The sequence below is a fragment of the Limanda limanda genome, chromosome 11 (genome assembly GCF_963576545.1).
Source record: "Limanda limanda chromosome 11, fLimLim1.1, whole genome shotgun sequence".
NCBI classification, from domain to species: domain Eukaryota; kingdom Metazoa; phylum Chordata; class Actinopteri; order Pleuronectiformes; family Pleuronectidae; genus Limanda; species Limanda limanda.
This window is the reverse complement of record NC_083646.1, coordinates 21,637,982-21,652,995: the sequence shown is the minus strand read 5'-3', so window position 1 is coordinate 21,652,995 and position 15,014 is coordinate 21,637,982. Positions and strand designations below refer to the sequence as shown.

The window sequence follows — 15,014 nt, the reverse complement described above, 5'->3', positions numbered from 1 at the left end:
GAGACCTGAAGATCGAAAAACTAAGACAAAAAGCAAATAATGAATCATAAAATAAACAGATCTTGAATCTGTGTCTGTAAAAAGACATATATGTAATAATTGCAGAAATCTCTGTCTGTGTCTTGTATAAAGATTTGTTCATCTTATCGGTTACAAACTTAACATTTAACTTAAGGGTCCAAGGATGTCTAGTGTCGAATTTGGTGTGACTGTGGATACTGAACCCATTTCCTTGTTGATCTTGCACTGCAATATACCCTAATTTGTGAACAAGACTTAAATATATACTTAAACTCCTTTACTTGGAGCAACAACTTGGTGCCAGCTCTAGTTGACATATTCTAAGATTGTGGGTGCTTACTCATCATGACTGCTTCCCATTCAGCTGTAAACCATCCCAGTGTGCCATGGGGCTCACAGGCTGATGGAGCCAGCAGAACCACATCATGCACAAACAGCAGAGGTGTAGTCCTGAGGCCACTGTACTTGACACTCTGAAAACACCAGCTGCACTGCAGCCTTAAAAAAAAAAAGTTGAACAAACTGAATCTGTAACAGCGCATCACCCCAGAGGACTAAACACACCAACTCACGCTACAGTTATACAATAACCAAATGGCTTGTAGCAGCAGCAGCTCTGTATTCCTGCAACATGCCACAAGACCACCTTAGGGACATGATCATAATAATTCTTCCAGGTCCACTAAGCACATGCAAACTGGATTTGTAACCCTGCAGCATCCTTGTTAGAGTTCAGAGTAAAGATCTGGCCCACTGTTCCACTGCCTTGACATAATCCACATTGGTCCTTTGCTTAAGGTTTCCTACATTATTTTGCCAAGTTCAAATTACTGTAAATGTTATATTCTGATAACAGGTATGGAATAAAATATTTTAATTAGATTGGCACTCATTAGACCCTATGCATCCACCAATGATGAAGAATCCCTTAAATTCATTCATGATGGATCAAATTATGCACCCACATAGATATCAGTTCCTTATTCATTCCTGATTTAGATCCATTAATTATTCCCTGATAAAATGGGGAAAGTGCTGAAAAGCGTCACTATCTCACAACGTTAAAGAAAGTGATAAAACATTTATGCACGCCTGATTCGGATCCACACCAAGATTTAATGGGTTCTTCCTGACCCATTCCACATCCTGTGATAATCTGTTAAATTGCAAAATCATCTTTTCGCACAGGATTTCTGTGGTGAAAATACTTCTCTGACTAAATCATCAAAAAGAATAAACAAATTAAATGAGAGACAGTATCACATACAAATGCCACTCCACTTAGCAGTGTTTTGTTATATTTCTAAATGATACAATTTTTTTGGATCCAGTATATCAGCTGCTTAGCTATACACTATGAAAATGCTGAAAACAAAACAAAAACGATACCCGAGCGGAGCTAAGAGTTTTAGAAAAAAATTTAAAAGAATTATAGTAATGATGAATACTAATGAATAAGACAAAATGTGGAGGAAGAATACTAGATGGAAGTCGTTTTTTACAGTTATCTGCATAATGCATGCCAACCAGGGCCCACTGAAAAATAACCAACTTCTCATGTTACATTAACACAAATGTCTTCATGATCATCATCATACGACATTATTAACTGTGCCGTTAGCAGCAGGGAGGAGGAATCATGCGCCGAAAGCAGCAGTCGACACAGGTGACGGCCATATTTATTTTGTGTTTAATGTGAAGTATTTCTTGAATTCCCATTGCTCCACATGTTAACAGCACACAGCTCTAAGCACTGAATGTGTTTATTACTGAACACATTTCACAGGCCTTTACTGGTGGCAGGGCCTGTCTGATTAAGTTATGGCCATTAGCATCATCACCATTAGGCTCCTGATGGCACCGGGAGTCGGCCTGCAGATGTTTATGATACCCATGGGAGCCTGTGGGCGTGTTTGTGCGCACCTGCGTGTGTGTGCTGAGTTTGAATCAAAGGCCTGAACGCAGTGATACATTAGCTGTGCACATATAAAACACAGCTGCATGGAGATAACAGTGTCAGGGGATTAGTGCATAAGGCTGCATCATCAGAGGCATCTAACATCATTCCATGTATCATGAAACTGAATATACGCCTGTCATACTGGAACCCCAACTGGTAAAATTTAATAGAAAGCCTTTGAACTTAGAGCAAGTAATGAAAATAACACTCCTGTTTACATCCGTGGTTGTCAATTTCGTTACACACATTCATAATGTTTCTTTGTGTTTGGATCTGTCAACTTCAATAAAGAACCTACTGTCCCTGACACAGTCACTATGGCTAAATAGTATTAGATTTGTTTTGCTGATTTATACCATTTCTATCTGAGCTGTGATTAGTCATTAGATTTAGGTAGTTATCCAAGTTACAAATAATAAATAATAATTTTGCATACATTTTTGCTAATAAAAAAGAACAAAGAAAGAAGAAATGATTGATAAGAGATATGTGTTTAACAACAATCCCTTTCCTTTCCCGTTTGGGAACCAGTATTGACTATCGAAACCCAATCTATTAAAATCTTATTTAATAAATGTAATCATTGCCAACTTGGACTGTGACTGTATGAAGAGCTATGCACACGTTGCAACAGCCTGGCCAGGCTCAGACTAAATGTTTTCTTTTGCCTTGTGCGTTAAAGTGGTGAATTTAGTGCTAACAATGTTGTTAGCATAGTTAGCATTCATGAGATCACAGGGACAGCTTGGATTGTTTACTGTATTAAGAGAGCTAAATATAATTCTGACAATTTTGATTGGTGGAAAAAATATTGTTGAACAGTCTAATCTGATTCAATTGACAAAAGCTAAGGAGGGGTGGTGAATACCCCTCATTTACACCACATAATGATGAATGATTGGTTAGTCTAAAGAAGCTGAACATTGTGTCTCTAATCTTATCGGTTACAAAAGTTGATAAATCACGACACCAAATTACATAATTTTCTGACTCTATAGTAACACCATGATTACATCATTCCTGACATATGATCATCAATGATTTCTGATCTATGTAAGCTTTGAGTCGTGTCAATAGACCTTAAGGAGGCAGAGACACCTGGACTTTTTTTTTATCATCCTAACATAATTTTCTGATTTCATTTGGAATCATTTTCTGATCATTAAAAGCTATGTTGTCTCTCATATTTTTGGAAAAGGGAATCAATGGTATGCACCAGTTTAAAACCAGGATTTTTGACGAACACTAAATCCCTGCCATTGTTTTGCTGAATTGTTTAGAATTTGTATATTGGCCCAGCTTGAATCCACATGATCAATATGTGGGTTCACATAGCTGTATTGGTATAATCCTCCTGCCAGGCCTCAGGCAGGGCCCGACAGGTAAATGTGGGCTGACAGCCGTGCAAATACCAACAGGCTGGAATGTTCTGGACTGGTCTCCGTCTACACAGCAGATGTTTGACTCAAGAACACGGCACTCCTCCGCCCAGGTTGTGAGCGTAGGCTAAGAATGTGTGCATGTGTTTGCTTTAACTTTTGATCTGCATGAACGGCTGCTGTTAAGGTGTGAGGACTTTTCCTAACCTGGGATTCATCACCAGCCGTCTGAAGAAGTATGTCCAGGTGATATAGTCCATCGCATCCTGTTTGGATGAGATGGTTCCTGCAGCGATCTCAGCATTCAGATGGTCTGACAGCACGCTGAGGAGGCTGGGGATCAAATAGACAAGCACAGATAGAAAAAGTCTGATTTATAACAGAATAGATAGTGATTGTTCTACTAGCACTGAATAATTTGTCATGACATGAGTAAAGGAAGGAAGGAATTCTCATTTCTAGTACAGAAACACTGTTGAGTCTTGTGTGTGAAACTGAACGCACAGTTAGAATGTGTGTTAGATGGATGTAGAACAGGTGGAATTCATCATGAACCATAGACGGTTGTTTGTATTTGATGAATACTATCTTACTTATAAAGACAGTATATACATGTATATTACAAAAGCTGTAAAAGCAGAGGTTGACTGATAGAATAAATCAGGCTGTGAATATGACTTAATCCCAGGACTCCCTCATATAAACCATTTACCCTATTATATAATATGGAACCAGACTGTTGTTTGAATTATTACTGATGTCCAAACAATCCAAAGAAAATTCCCATGCCTGCAAACCACGGCACTTCAGAGGTAGCCATATCGCACAGGTGAGGTCAAAGTCGAGCCTGACACATAGAGTCTGTAAACCCCAGATCCTAGGTTTACGATGGGCTGCCCAATACTGCGTAAAAGGCATCTGGGATTTGACAACAAGAAAAAGACTGTTACCTGGACTCCACAGGGAACGGCTCGTAGAGGAACTTCTTGTAGAAATCCTTCTTGATGTCATGGACGAGAATTACCGCTTTTCCCTGATCGTCAAACTGAGGCCGACCTGCTCGACCCATCATCTGCAGAACATCTACAAACATGGAAATTAATCCATAATTAAGTTCATTACACAAGTATAATGTTAACTTCTATCACATTATAAAAGATAAAAACAAGCTGTACTGAATATGAAAATACTGTTTACCTGTGATGGGGTAGTCCACGTAGCGTTTGGTTTTGCCATCAAAGTATTCAGTTCCCTTGACGACCACCAGGTGAGCGGGGAAGTTCACCCCCCAAGCCAGAGTACTGGTAGCAATCAAAACCTGGAATAAGAGAGAGGAAAACATACTACACTGTAACAATATTTAAATGACTCATGAGTCAAATGTAAAGGTAAACATGGGATTATGGGTAAACTGATAATGTACATACAGTGTATAAATTATATCAATCTCAGTCTCATTGTTTACATGACAGAGGATCAGGCTGGATGATTATGTGATTTAAGAAATATAGAGGGTATTACTACTGTAATATTATTAAGCCCACCAAGCCAAAAATAAATTAGTATTAAGGAAGGAGAGGTAAGAGTGTTCCACCAACAACCAGTACAACACTACACAATCAATCAAACTGCACAACACAGGTTCAGCTCTGTTGTACATGGTGAAGACCTACCTGGATCTTACAGTTGACAAACAGCTCCTCCACAGTCTTTCGGTCTCTCTCATGCAGGCCTGCGTGGTGCATGCCGATCCCAAAGGCCAGCGTCAGCTTCAGGTTGGAATCTCTAACTGTGTTGATGATGTCCTCTATCTGCAGACAAACCAGAGCACAGACAATGTCAGATCAATGGCAGACACAAATCCAATTACAAACTGACTGGGAGGCCTCATAAACAATGACACGACCTGGAAGTAGTTGACCTGCTGAACCACGACAATATAACACAGAAAACATAAATACAGGACTGGTCCCTGGTTTCATTCGCAGAAAGATGAAAAAAATGGAGGCGAAGGCAATTGAAAAGGTGATGTTAGAGTAAAATCATCTTATCAGCTTCTCACTTGTCATGTGTATTGTTAAGGGTCCAGCTTCACTCTGACCAAAGGTAACAAAACCTCTACCAGCACCTTGAAGACCATATGTCTTATGTTTGCGTTATCCACGCAATAAACTGTGAAACCAAAGTTACTGTATGTGCTGGATTATTTCTTGGCTGGAAAAGTTCCTGAAGTCTGTTGCTGGTTGCTTGACAGCCTGAGAGTGATGAAAGTTATGACATTACTCCAGACATGAGTAGGGTATTGATCTCTAGATGTCAAACTTTAGCTTTAAAGCTTTGTTCTTACTATCAGAGATTGAATAACCTCATCATAAAATAAAAAAAGATGATTTCTGTTCTGCTAAAGGTTCCTAGTTGTTTTGACCTGACATATGCAGATATATGTTTTATATTAAGAGTCATAAACAATTGGAAATACCCCACTGTGGTAGTTTGCCTCTGTCAACATGCCCCTTTTTCTACATTCATGACGTTTCAGCGACCTTTGAATACTCACATCTAATAACTTCATCTGTGAGTCTAAGTGAACATAAGTACCAAATTTGAAAGGATTCTCTTGTCACTTTCTAAAAATAATGCTTTCACAAGGCAAAAATATGCTTTGTGAGGTCACAGTGGCCTTGATGTTTGACCTCTAAATTCTAATAAGGTCATCCCTAGTCCAAGTGAATGTTTGGGGCCGATGAAATGATGTGAAATAGATTTCCCTGATACATCACATTCACAAGAATATGATGTCACCTTAGCCTTTGACCATTAAAATCAAATCAGCTCTTCATTGAGTCCAACTGAACATTTGTACAAAATTGTAAGAAATTCTCTCAAGGAATACACGATATATCATGTTCACAATAATAGTATGGATGGAAGGACGGAAGGACTGACAAACCAAAAACATAATTATGAACAGCTCCATAGTGACGGTTGCTCAGTTGCAGACATGTAGCTCGTATGCATGGTTCTCCACTGGTTCCAGTAGGACTGGGACATCTTGTCTTGTTCTAAACAGATCTAATGTCTTCAAGCCGACGTAAACACGTAACTGGTTGTAAGGAAAAAAAACAGTGTAGCCTAAGATTAAACAGAATGAGTCAGTAGAGCTGCAGGACTAAAGAGACAGACACATAATTGGCTTCCTCCTTATTACTTGTACTACAAAACATACATGATCAAAATGTACTGTGTGCCTGTTCAGACGTAATGAATATCATACACACAGGACACAAAATAATCAATACAATCTGTACTCAATTACATTTTTTCAGTTATTCTATAAGCTTTCAATCACTCTTTACAAAAATACCATATGAGATGAAGTAAGTGGTTGGAATGGGAAAGTGAAAATCCAGCCGTGAGAGAAGGAGGCGGGGGTTTCAGGCAGCGGCAGAGGGAAGAAAGAGCTGTCAGGTCAGAGAGGGGATTCGTGCCAGTGGGTGACCCCCGATGAGAGTTAAGCAGCTATCACCAGAAGCCTGTCAGTCAAACAGCAGGGAGCTGAGCTGCTACACAGGCCAGCGCAGAGAAGCAGCGGGCAGCAGCATATATCAGCAGAACACACACAGAGGCAGAGGGCTGTGCACATACATAGAGAAACCAGGCCTATGTTATAAGATGGTACATATTTGCATTGAGTATCTGCAGGGAAAGCAAATTCAGTGTATATTTTAAAACTGGAAGATTTCGTAACTAATATAATGTCTCCAGGTATATGTGTGCTTAAAAGAGAAGGTAAAGAATGACATTATTGTCAGGAAGTGACAATACTGAGTAAGGAGTAATTTCCTCTATATAATATCAGCCCTCCAACTGTATGCAGCTATAAAACAGTATTGAATATCAGTATCATGCTATAACAAGCGTTGTTTAACCTCAAACACATCCTCTTATCAAATGTGTACAGGAATTCATTTTGTACATAAATTGTGTATAGACTTATTTCTAGTACCGTTTCAGTTTCCAGATGTGTATGTATTGTGGAAGTGTACATACATTTAGAGGCACGTCTATGCTCGTCACTGCTTGACTTATATGGAAACAGTTCATCCTCTGGAAAGCATGAATGTGCTAAGTACATTTGATTTCAACCTGGTCATTAGATTTTTGATATTTCTTAAGTACCAGTGGTAAAGCTGAAAGTCATGGTTGAGATAAATGAAATGTCATGAGAGTCATCCTCTGGAGACACACAATGTATTATAAGGAAATCTGGTAAAGGTTTTTCTTTTCAATAAACTGACAAACCACATTGCCAGTCTCATGTATGATCTCCATCTTTACGTTACTGTCTAATTCTGCCACTATCCCTTGGGGCACTTTTTCCTATTACGATGTTACGTTCTGTAAGACAATAACAATAACGTATAAAATGGCAAGAATAATGTTCTCATTTGGACCAAGGTTCTAAGTCCATCAGTATGAGTGCATCCTATTTTGCAGGTTCTTTCTAATGGTTTATGAAAATTAACATTATCTGTTTACTTGGCCACACATCAGAGCACATTCAAACTTACGCAGTTAAAACCTGCTCAACTCACAAGCTTTACACCACTAGGACCCTTATGAGTCTTAACAGCTGGTGGCAGATGTTGTGTATAAGGTAAATTAAACGATTGGCATCATGTCGCTCCTCCAGTCTAATGAGTTTGTGTTGTTGTTTAGAAGTTAAGTGTTTACACTGCTGCCAAACTAATGGCTGAATCCTGGCAAGAATAAATAACCAAAAGTAGAATACGTTAGATGCTATATGACTAAATCGTTGGAAAGGTGCTCAGTTACTTTTATGACAAATCCTGATTGACCTTTATGTCTTTTGATGTAAGAATTAAAAAAATGAAAAAGATGATATTTTATTTCATAAGTGAACCTGCAGGAGCCACTGGCTACCATCATGTCTGTTAATATGTATAATAGTGCACCAGTTCTCTTCACTTACAGCCGTGTGAAGTCCCTATAGCAGCAGAGAGGTGGTTGTGCTGGGTGATGCGAACCAACACAAGAGGCCTTTTAGCTGCATTCCTCAGGTATCTGTCTCACACACGTCTGGCCGAGAGATACACTTCTCTTTTAAGAAATCCAGCTGTCTACACAGGCCACGTTCCTGTAGCGCTGCAGTCTGCTGTTCAGCGGTCAACCGTGACTGTATGCAGCCAGAAAGAAAGGGGTGACCTACACTCTGTAGTACTGCGCTTGAATGCATCCTGTCATTCAAGTTGCTTTCAGACACAGTTCTGAGGCAGGGAAACCTGTAGCTGCTGCTGATCTCGTTAAGCTTCCTGTGTATAAGCACAACATGAGCCTACCTCTCTCTCGTCCTGGTGCAGCCACTGTTTGGGGTTGTCCTCCGTGGCCAGGTAGGCGATAAGGTCCAGGGCGGTTAGTCGAGTTTGTCGTCGCGATGAGACAAAAATCAGCACTGGTTTGGCGGGAGAGTGGCTGCGTATCGCTGTGAAGATATGCATAGAAGTTTTACTTACTCTAGGTATTTTGATTCCTTTTGACAAATTATTTCTTCCATTTTCTTTTTAAAGACATTCTTGGAGCATTTCTCTGTAAAATGTGGAAGACACACAGCAAAGGGCCGGGTCGGAACCAAACCTGCGGCCACTGCAGGAGAAATTACTCAACTGCTCCGGTACCTGTTCTATAATAATGTTTGGTTTAATTCTTGACAGAGCCATGATCATGATGTACTTGATTACACTTGATCACCGTTGACAGTAACTAGCAGCTTAATATGGCAGATCCTGGTGACAGTCTTTTTCTGTTAAAGAGAACTTGTATTTTTCATTATTCTTTAATTATGCAATCAGCCAATCACGTGGCAACAGTGCAATGCACAACAGTCTCTTGGGTTTACTCAGAAAGTCAATCAGACAAATCGGCCACAGAAAGTAACATTGAAACAACAGAAATATCATATGCAATATGATGTGTATATTTCATTAGGATGTTATTGTACAGAAATATCTTATATTGCCAAGATAACATTTTTGTATTTGAAGCTACATAGCTGAATACTGATTGATACTATTAAGTATTATTGTAATAAATAATGTAGTAAGTGAGTTTTACAATGGATAATTTTATCTGATATACACACAGTAGGGGGCATCTGGTACTATAGTTAACATTTGAATAAAAGAAAATATTATAATACTCAAACTGTTCAAAGAATTTTACATTGGGTTCATTTTGTAGCAAAACCAACAGGATTTTTATGAGGCGCAGTAAAATTGTAGCAGTGATCTCAGCTACAACCAGCAGCATGAAGAAACCTCAATAAATCAAGTGCACACATGTTTCAATGTGTAAACCATGTGGACATGTGCAGCTGTACCTTGGAAGGTGGGCTTGTTCATGCTGGCCATGCGGGGGCAGTAGTGCTGTCCTGGGAAACCGTGGATGTGAACTTCTAGCGGCACGGGGCGAACAGACGGACGGAAGTTAAACAAACCCACCTGTTACACACAGGAGAGGGGGAGGGGGGGCAGACAGAGGGAAGAGGAGATTTAATGCGAGCAGCTGCAACATGAAGCAACATCTGGCTGTAACGTGAACTGTCTGTCACAGAGCAGCAGGTCAACGCTGGACTCCGCTGTGCTCTCTTTAACCTCCGACGTGTCCGCTGAGTCTATTCTGTGATGAGGTGTTATGGTGCAGCGTGGCAACACAGTCACACTCGGTGTGTTACAGGATGAGTGTGTTGCGTTCAGGGCTGCAGCATGTCTTCAGTCATCTTAAAAGCCTGGGTAATTGATTGTGGATCCACCTGTGTAGCAGCTCAGTCAATTCACAAATGTCAATTCACTCATTACCCCTGAAACTTCTCCAGGGTTTAGATAATGGGTGAGTTTTTATTTTTCAGTGATAATCCCTTTAAGGGTGGGGGAAATTACATTAATTCTTGTAACTTTGTACTTTTTGTCATATTCAGCAAAAATCTACTGCCGGTCGACTAGTTGTATACGTTCTGTGTGTGTGTGTGTGTGTGTGTGTATGTGTGTGTGAGAGAGAGAGAGAGAGAGAGAGACCATTTGGAGTGTCCGCCAGATCATGCTGCAGGCCACGGCAACCACACAATGGGTGAATTTTGTGTGTATGTTTGCGGTGGCCAATTCCTACTTTTTGAGATCAGAGATAATGTGTGAATGTGGGGGGGGCTTCTGAAGGAGCACTGAAGAGACGGGTGTATTTGTTTTTAAATATCAACAATCGTCAGCAGACCCTTCTTACTATGGCAGATTTGCCAGGCAGCAAGCATTAAAGCTTCTCTGCTGAGTGAACTTATCTGCTCATCCATTTAATTTGTATTTGCTATTCACAGGAAATGGCAGCTGATCAGGAAAAAGAAAACTGCATCAGACTGAGACGAGCTCAGACAGTTGCATTACGCTTCGTGCTGCTTTGTGCTGTGTGTAAGAAAGGGCCCCCTAAGTCCTCTTAAATTGAATTAATCATGTGCTAGCAGCCCCTAGAGGTGGACATGTTTATTACATTTAACAACCTGACAATATTCAAAGGTCTGAACGACACACTGTACAGTTTGTCCAGTGGGGGGCACTACAGGATAGGCCAGTTAGTCATTTAAATATGATAATGTCTAAATTGAGGGTTGCACCACAGGAGTGTCAAGGAGTGTATAAAATGGAGAATGTTCATCCTCTGCAGTTAAGGACTGTGTGTAAAATCCTATTCAAGTCAATTCAATATGTTCAAGATGAGTGTTTGGGCTGAGGGGGAATCAGGATTCATCTCCTGAGGACTCTTGTCAGTGCTTTCAATTTAAATGCTAAAGGTGCAGCTCTTCATCAGAAGTGGGAAGATTAAAGGCGCCACCTGGAATTTTTAGACTTGGATCTTCTAATGTTTTTGTTCTGATGTTTAAAATATTTTTCAACACAGAACAAATGTGAATAAAATAACAAGAAACCTTAAATTCATTGTTAACATCTGTGTGAGTTTTTACATCATTACTAACATATGATGTAAAAATGTTTTTCCGAACACTGCTTTGATGCATTTTTTTCAGATTGGCATACTGTGAAGTGTGCGAACTATAAGTTTTGTACTTGAAATCCCTATTGGTAAAATCCCTTCAGGAAGTTTCTTTGTATCATTTTGTCGCCCCCACCCCCTCTACTTCAAGCCGACTCCAGCTCATCCATCTGCATCGCTGCAAGCATTCCCGATAATTAGAACTTCAACAAGATGTCCAGGCACAGACCATCACAGAGAAAAACAACGACATTAACTCCGTACCAAAACTATCTGTTTATCCTAATTGCTATTAAAATATATATTTAATCAGTTATGAGGAAACAAATAAACCACAAAAAAACAGAGTGAGACAAAGGCTTTGGTTCCTGGCTGGCTTCACTACAGCATTGTTTTTGTTTTTTTACACAAAACTGATTGGACTTGTCCTGAAACAAAGGAGCTTATGAAGATGACCCTACATCTGGCCAAATAACGCAGGGTCAGAGGGTAACACAAAGTGACCTGAAGCACTTGTAAGCAAAAAGATGTAATTCCAGGATTGATTCTGACCTGTCCAATTCCCAGCCAGTCGGCGAGGTCTCGAGCGTTGGCCAGAGCTGTGGACAGACCGACCACTCGCACTTTCTTAGACGTGTGAGAGGAGATGAAGTTGGTCCTGGACACAATGACCTCTAACACAGGACCTCTGTCCTCACCTGGAGACAGACACAAGAGCAGAGTGGGAATGTTTGTGTAACGTACTGCTACCGTCACACTGGTAAAGCTGTATATGAACATGGACGACACAACAGAATGCCAAAAATTTGGCCAAAACATTTGGATTGCCCCCTGGTGACTGGCATTGTAGGTCATTAATCCTATCCCCTCCAAGTTGGCAGATGAGACATCGGGTTTATGATACATAGTAACATACATCAGATATAATATGCAGGAAGAAATTTTTTTTATGAAAATGCATCTTGTTCATTTCTGTGCTTGTACACATGTGCATTAAAGTGCACAGCTGCCATCTGGTAACGAGAAGGATAAAAACTTTTAAAACATCCTGGAAATAAAAATGAAGATTTTTGGTTCAAACTATGTATTTGGCCATGAGCTACAAACGATCAGCATTACAGAAAAGAAAAAAAAATCATAGGACATAGTATTTGTTTGAGATTAAAGAAATGATCTTGTTCTAAAGGCCTAATGCCAATTTGCTGTGGGATCTTACCAAGCAAGTGGATTTCGTCGATGATGAGAATGGCCACTTTCTGAACGTAGCTTCGGTTCTGCCAGCTTCTGCTCACTCCATCCCACTTCTCCGGTGTGGTGACGATGAGGTCGGCCTGCGCAATAGTTCTCATGTCTGGAGTCACGTCACCCGTCAGTTCCACCACTCTACACACACACAGATTAGTACATTTTTGTTATTATTCCTAGTGTTTAGCCAAAATCCACCCAGATTTAAAAAACTAATCTTTTTCCAATATTTTCTAAATTACCTTCACTCATAGTATGATGTAGGATACTTATACACACTACAGTTTTTCATTACTTCTTAAACCCTGTTCGTGGCAGCTGAATATGCAAACAAACAGCTGATGACCCATTCTCGCTCTGTCTTTACTCACTTCTTTCCAAGTTGTTGCTCAATTCTGATCTTCCAATCCTCGATCCTTTCTCTCACCAGGGCTTTCATAGGGGCAATGTACACCACCTAAACAAATGGAAGCAAATACAGACACACCATTTCACAGGTAAATTCTAACGCAACAACAGCTTCTGGTATTCTGAAGGGTTGGACTGATTCCAGTGCTGTTTCTGGTACTTCTCATTTTCAAATATCAACATTACTTGAAACTTAATCTGACAACAGTGATTCATTTAACAAAAATCCCATTGAATTCCACAGTAAAAGAGACAGAGCCAGCCCGTCTAACCTTAGCGGTCGGATATTCGTTGAACACCCGAAACATGGCCATCTCTGCAGCAATGGTTTTTCCAGAGCCTGTTGGCGCCCCCAGCAGGACATTGGTGTCGGTGTGGTACAGCGTGTGGAAGATCTGGGTCTGGATGGGGTTGAAGTGAGTGAACTTGTACAGACTCTCGAACTGAGGGTTAGCCAGAGCCGTCACCGGCAACGGCTGCAGGTCCAGAAGCTCTGACAGGGGGAGAGGAGGAAAAGGGGAGAAGGTAAATTTCAAGTTTGTGGTGGCAAAAGTAGGCTTTATCCCAAAAGAAAACATTAAGTACACTAACTTACTACAGGTGACATATCTTGTACTCAGTAAAAGCAATGGACAAAATCTGACATTCATTGAGATACAAATGTTGAGGATTCAAACTCAAAGCTTATGTAGAAACTGTACAGAGCATTTTTGATGCAGGGAATTTTTGTAAATTTAGATCAATAGCTAGAGTAGGTAGTAGTCACTAGCTGACTAGTAGTAACTAGTAGCTATATAACACTATATTTAAGTCCAGTAACTATGGTGTTATAACAGAAAAACAGACATTAGTCATTGTTGCCACAACATGAATGTGTCTTTGAGATGTGGAGTGTGTCTACCTGTGTGTGGGGGGTGTCTCTCGGGTAAGATGAGGTTCTGGAAGTTGATGATGCAAACGGCCTCGGCCCCAAGCCAGCGGTCAGACACTGCCTTGATGTAGTACTGAGAGGGCAACGGCTCAAAGATGGGGATGGTGAACACGATGTGCTGCGGCTCCGCTGTTACCACCTGGATAAGGCAAAACATACACACACACCGACTTAAAAGAAGCAACAGCACACGTAGCACAGTGTTGTTTGAGGTATGTTGTCTTAATTTCAACAGAGGTAAGTAGTCCACATTTATATAATGCTTTTCAAATCTTATGGATAAATCAAACTTCTTTACAGCTCTTCACAGCACTTTTCTGTTGTACATCATTCTCCATTTGGAGTTGATTGTTTGGCACAAGGAGACTTGAAGTTGAACCCCCCATTCTGAGGTTAGTGGGCGACCTTCTCTACCTCCTGAGCCACGGGTGATAGAAACTAACCTGTTTCTTCTGCAGGAGGAAGTACTCCGAGTGGTAGATGTGATCATTGATGGGATCCTCCACCCACAACCACCATGGCTCCCCCACTGACCCATGGACCTGAACCATAGAGGGACAGGACAAATCAATCCATCTTAATTCTTCACATTACAGTGGTGTTAATAAACCAACAAATAAACAAAATACCTACAACATATAACATATGTTAAGTGAGAGACCAGTCATGACTTTCATTGTGTGTGCACAGCATATCACTGTTAATGTTTTTTTTATTGTCCTTTGCTCATATCTGATGGTCAATGAGTTCAATCAAATTTTATTTTAAAATAATTAAGTATAATTGACAGAAAAAAGGGAAGAGAAAGAGGAAGAAAAATGCTGTGTCACTGTGTTTTCCATGTCACTGTGTTTTCTGTGCGTGTGTGTGTGTGTGTGTGTGTGTGAGTGTGTGCATGCATTTGGCCCATTTACATAGAACATTCTACATGTCTCTTCCAACTTATACCCATCCCGGAGACATAAAAAAGATAAAATTCATAAATATCAATCGATAATACAATGACAATACAAAA

At 40.2% G+C, this 15,014-nt stretch overlaps 1 protein-coding gene across 1 annotated transcript in view; it reads right to left on the bottom strand.

Moving 5' to 3' along the window:
* The window catches only part of ascc3 (activating signal cointegrator 1 complex subunit 3), a 143,973-nt gene that overhangs the window by 17,670 nt on the left and 111,289 nt on the right, over positions 1-15,014 (bottom strand). Inside the window, exons 23-34 of the mRNA XM_061080652.1 lie at positions 14,443-14,541; positions 13,970-14,138; positions 13,341-13,561; positions 13,032-13,117; positions 12,632-12,798; positions 11,968-12,113; positions 9,758-9,878; positions 8,721-8,863; positions 5,034-5,171; positions 4,558-4,678; positions 4,311-4,443; positions 3,568-3,693 (exon numbers count right to left, since the gene is read on the bottom strand). Coding sequence (XP_060936635.1) covers positions 3,568-3,693; positions 4,311-4,443; positions 4,558-4,678; positions 5,034-5,171; positions 8,721-8,863; positions 9,758-9,878; positions 11,968-12,113; positions 12,632-12,798; positions 13,032-13,117; positions 13,341-13,561; positions 13,970-14,138; positions 14,443-14,541 — 1,670 coding nt within the window. The remainder of the gene's footprint in view (positions 1-3,567; positions 3,694-4,310; positions 4,444-4,557; positions 4,679-5,033; positions 5,172-8,720; positions 8,864-9,757; positions 9,879-11,967; positions 12,114-12,631; positions 12,799-13,031; positions 13,118-13,340; positions 13,562-13,969; positions 14,139-14,442; positions 14,542-15,014) is intronic.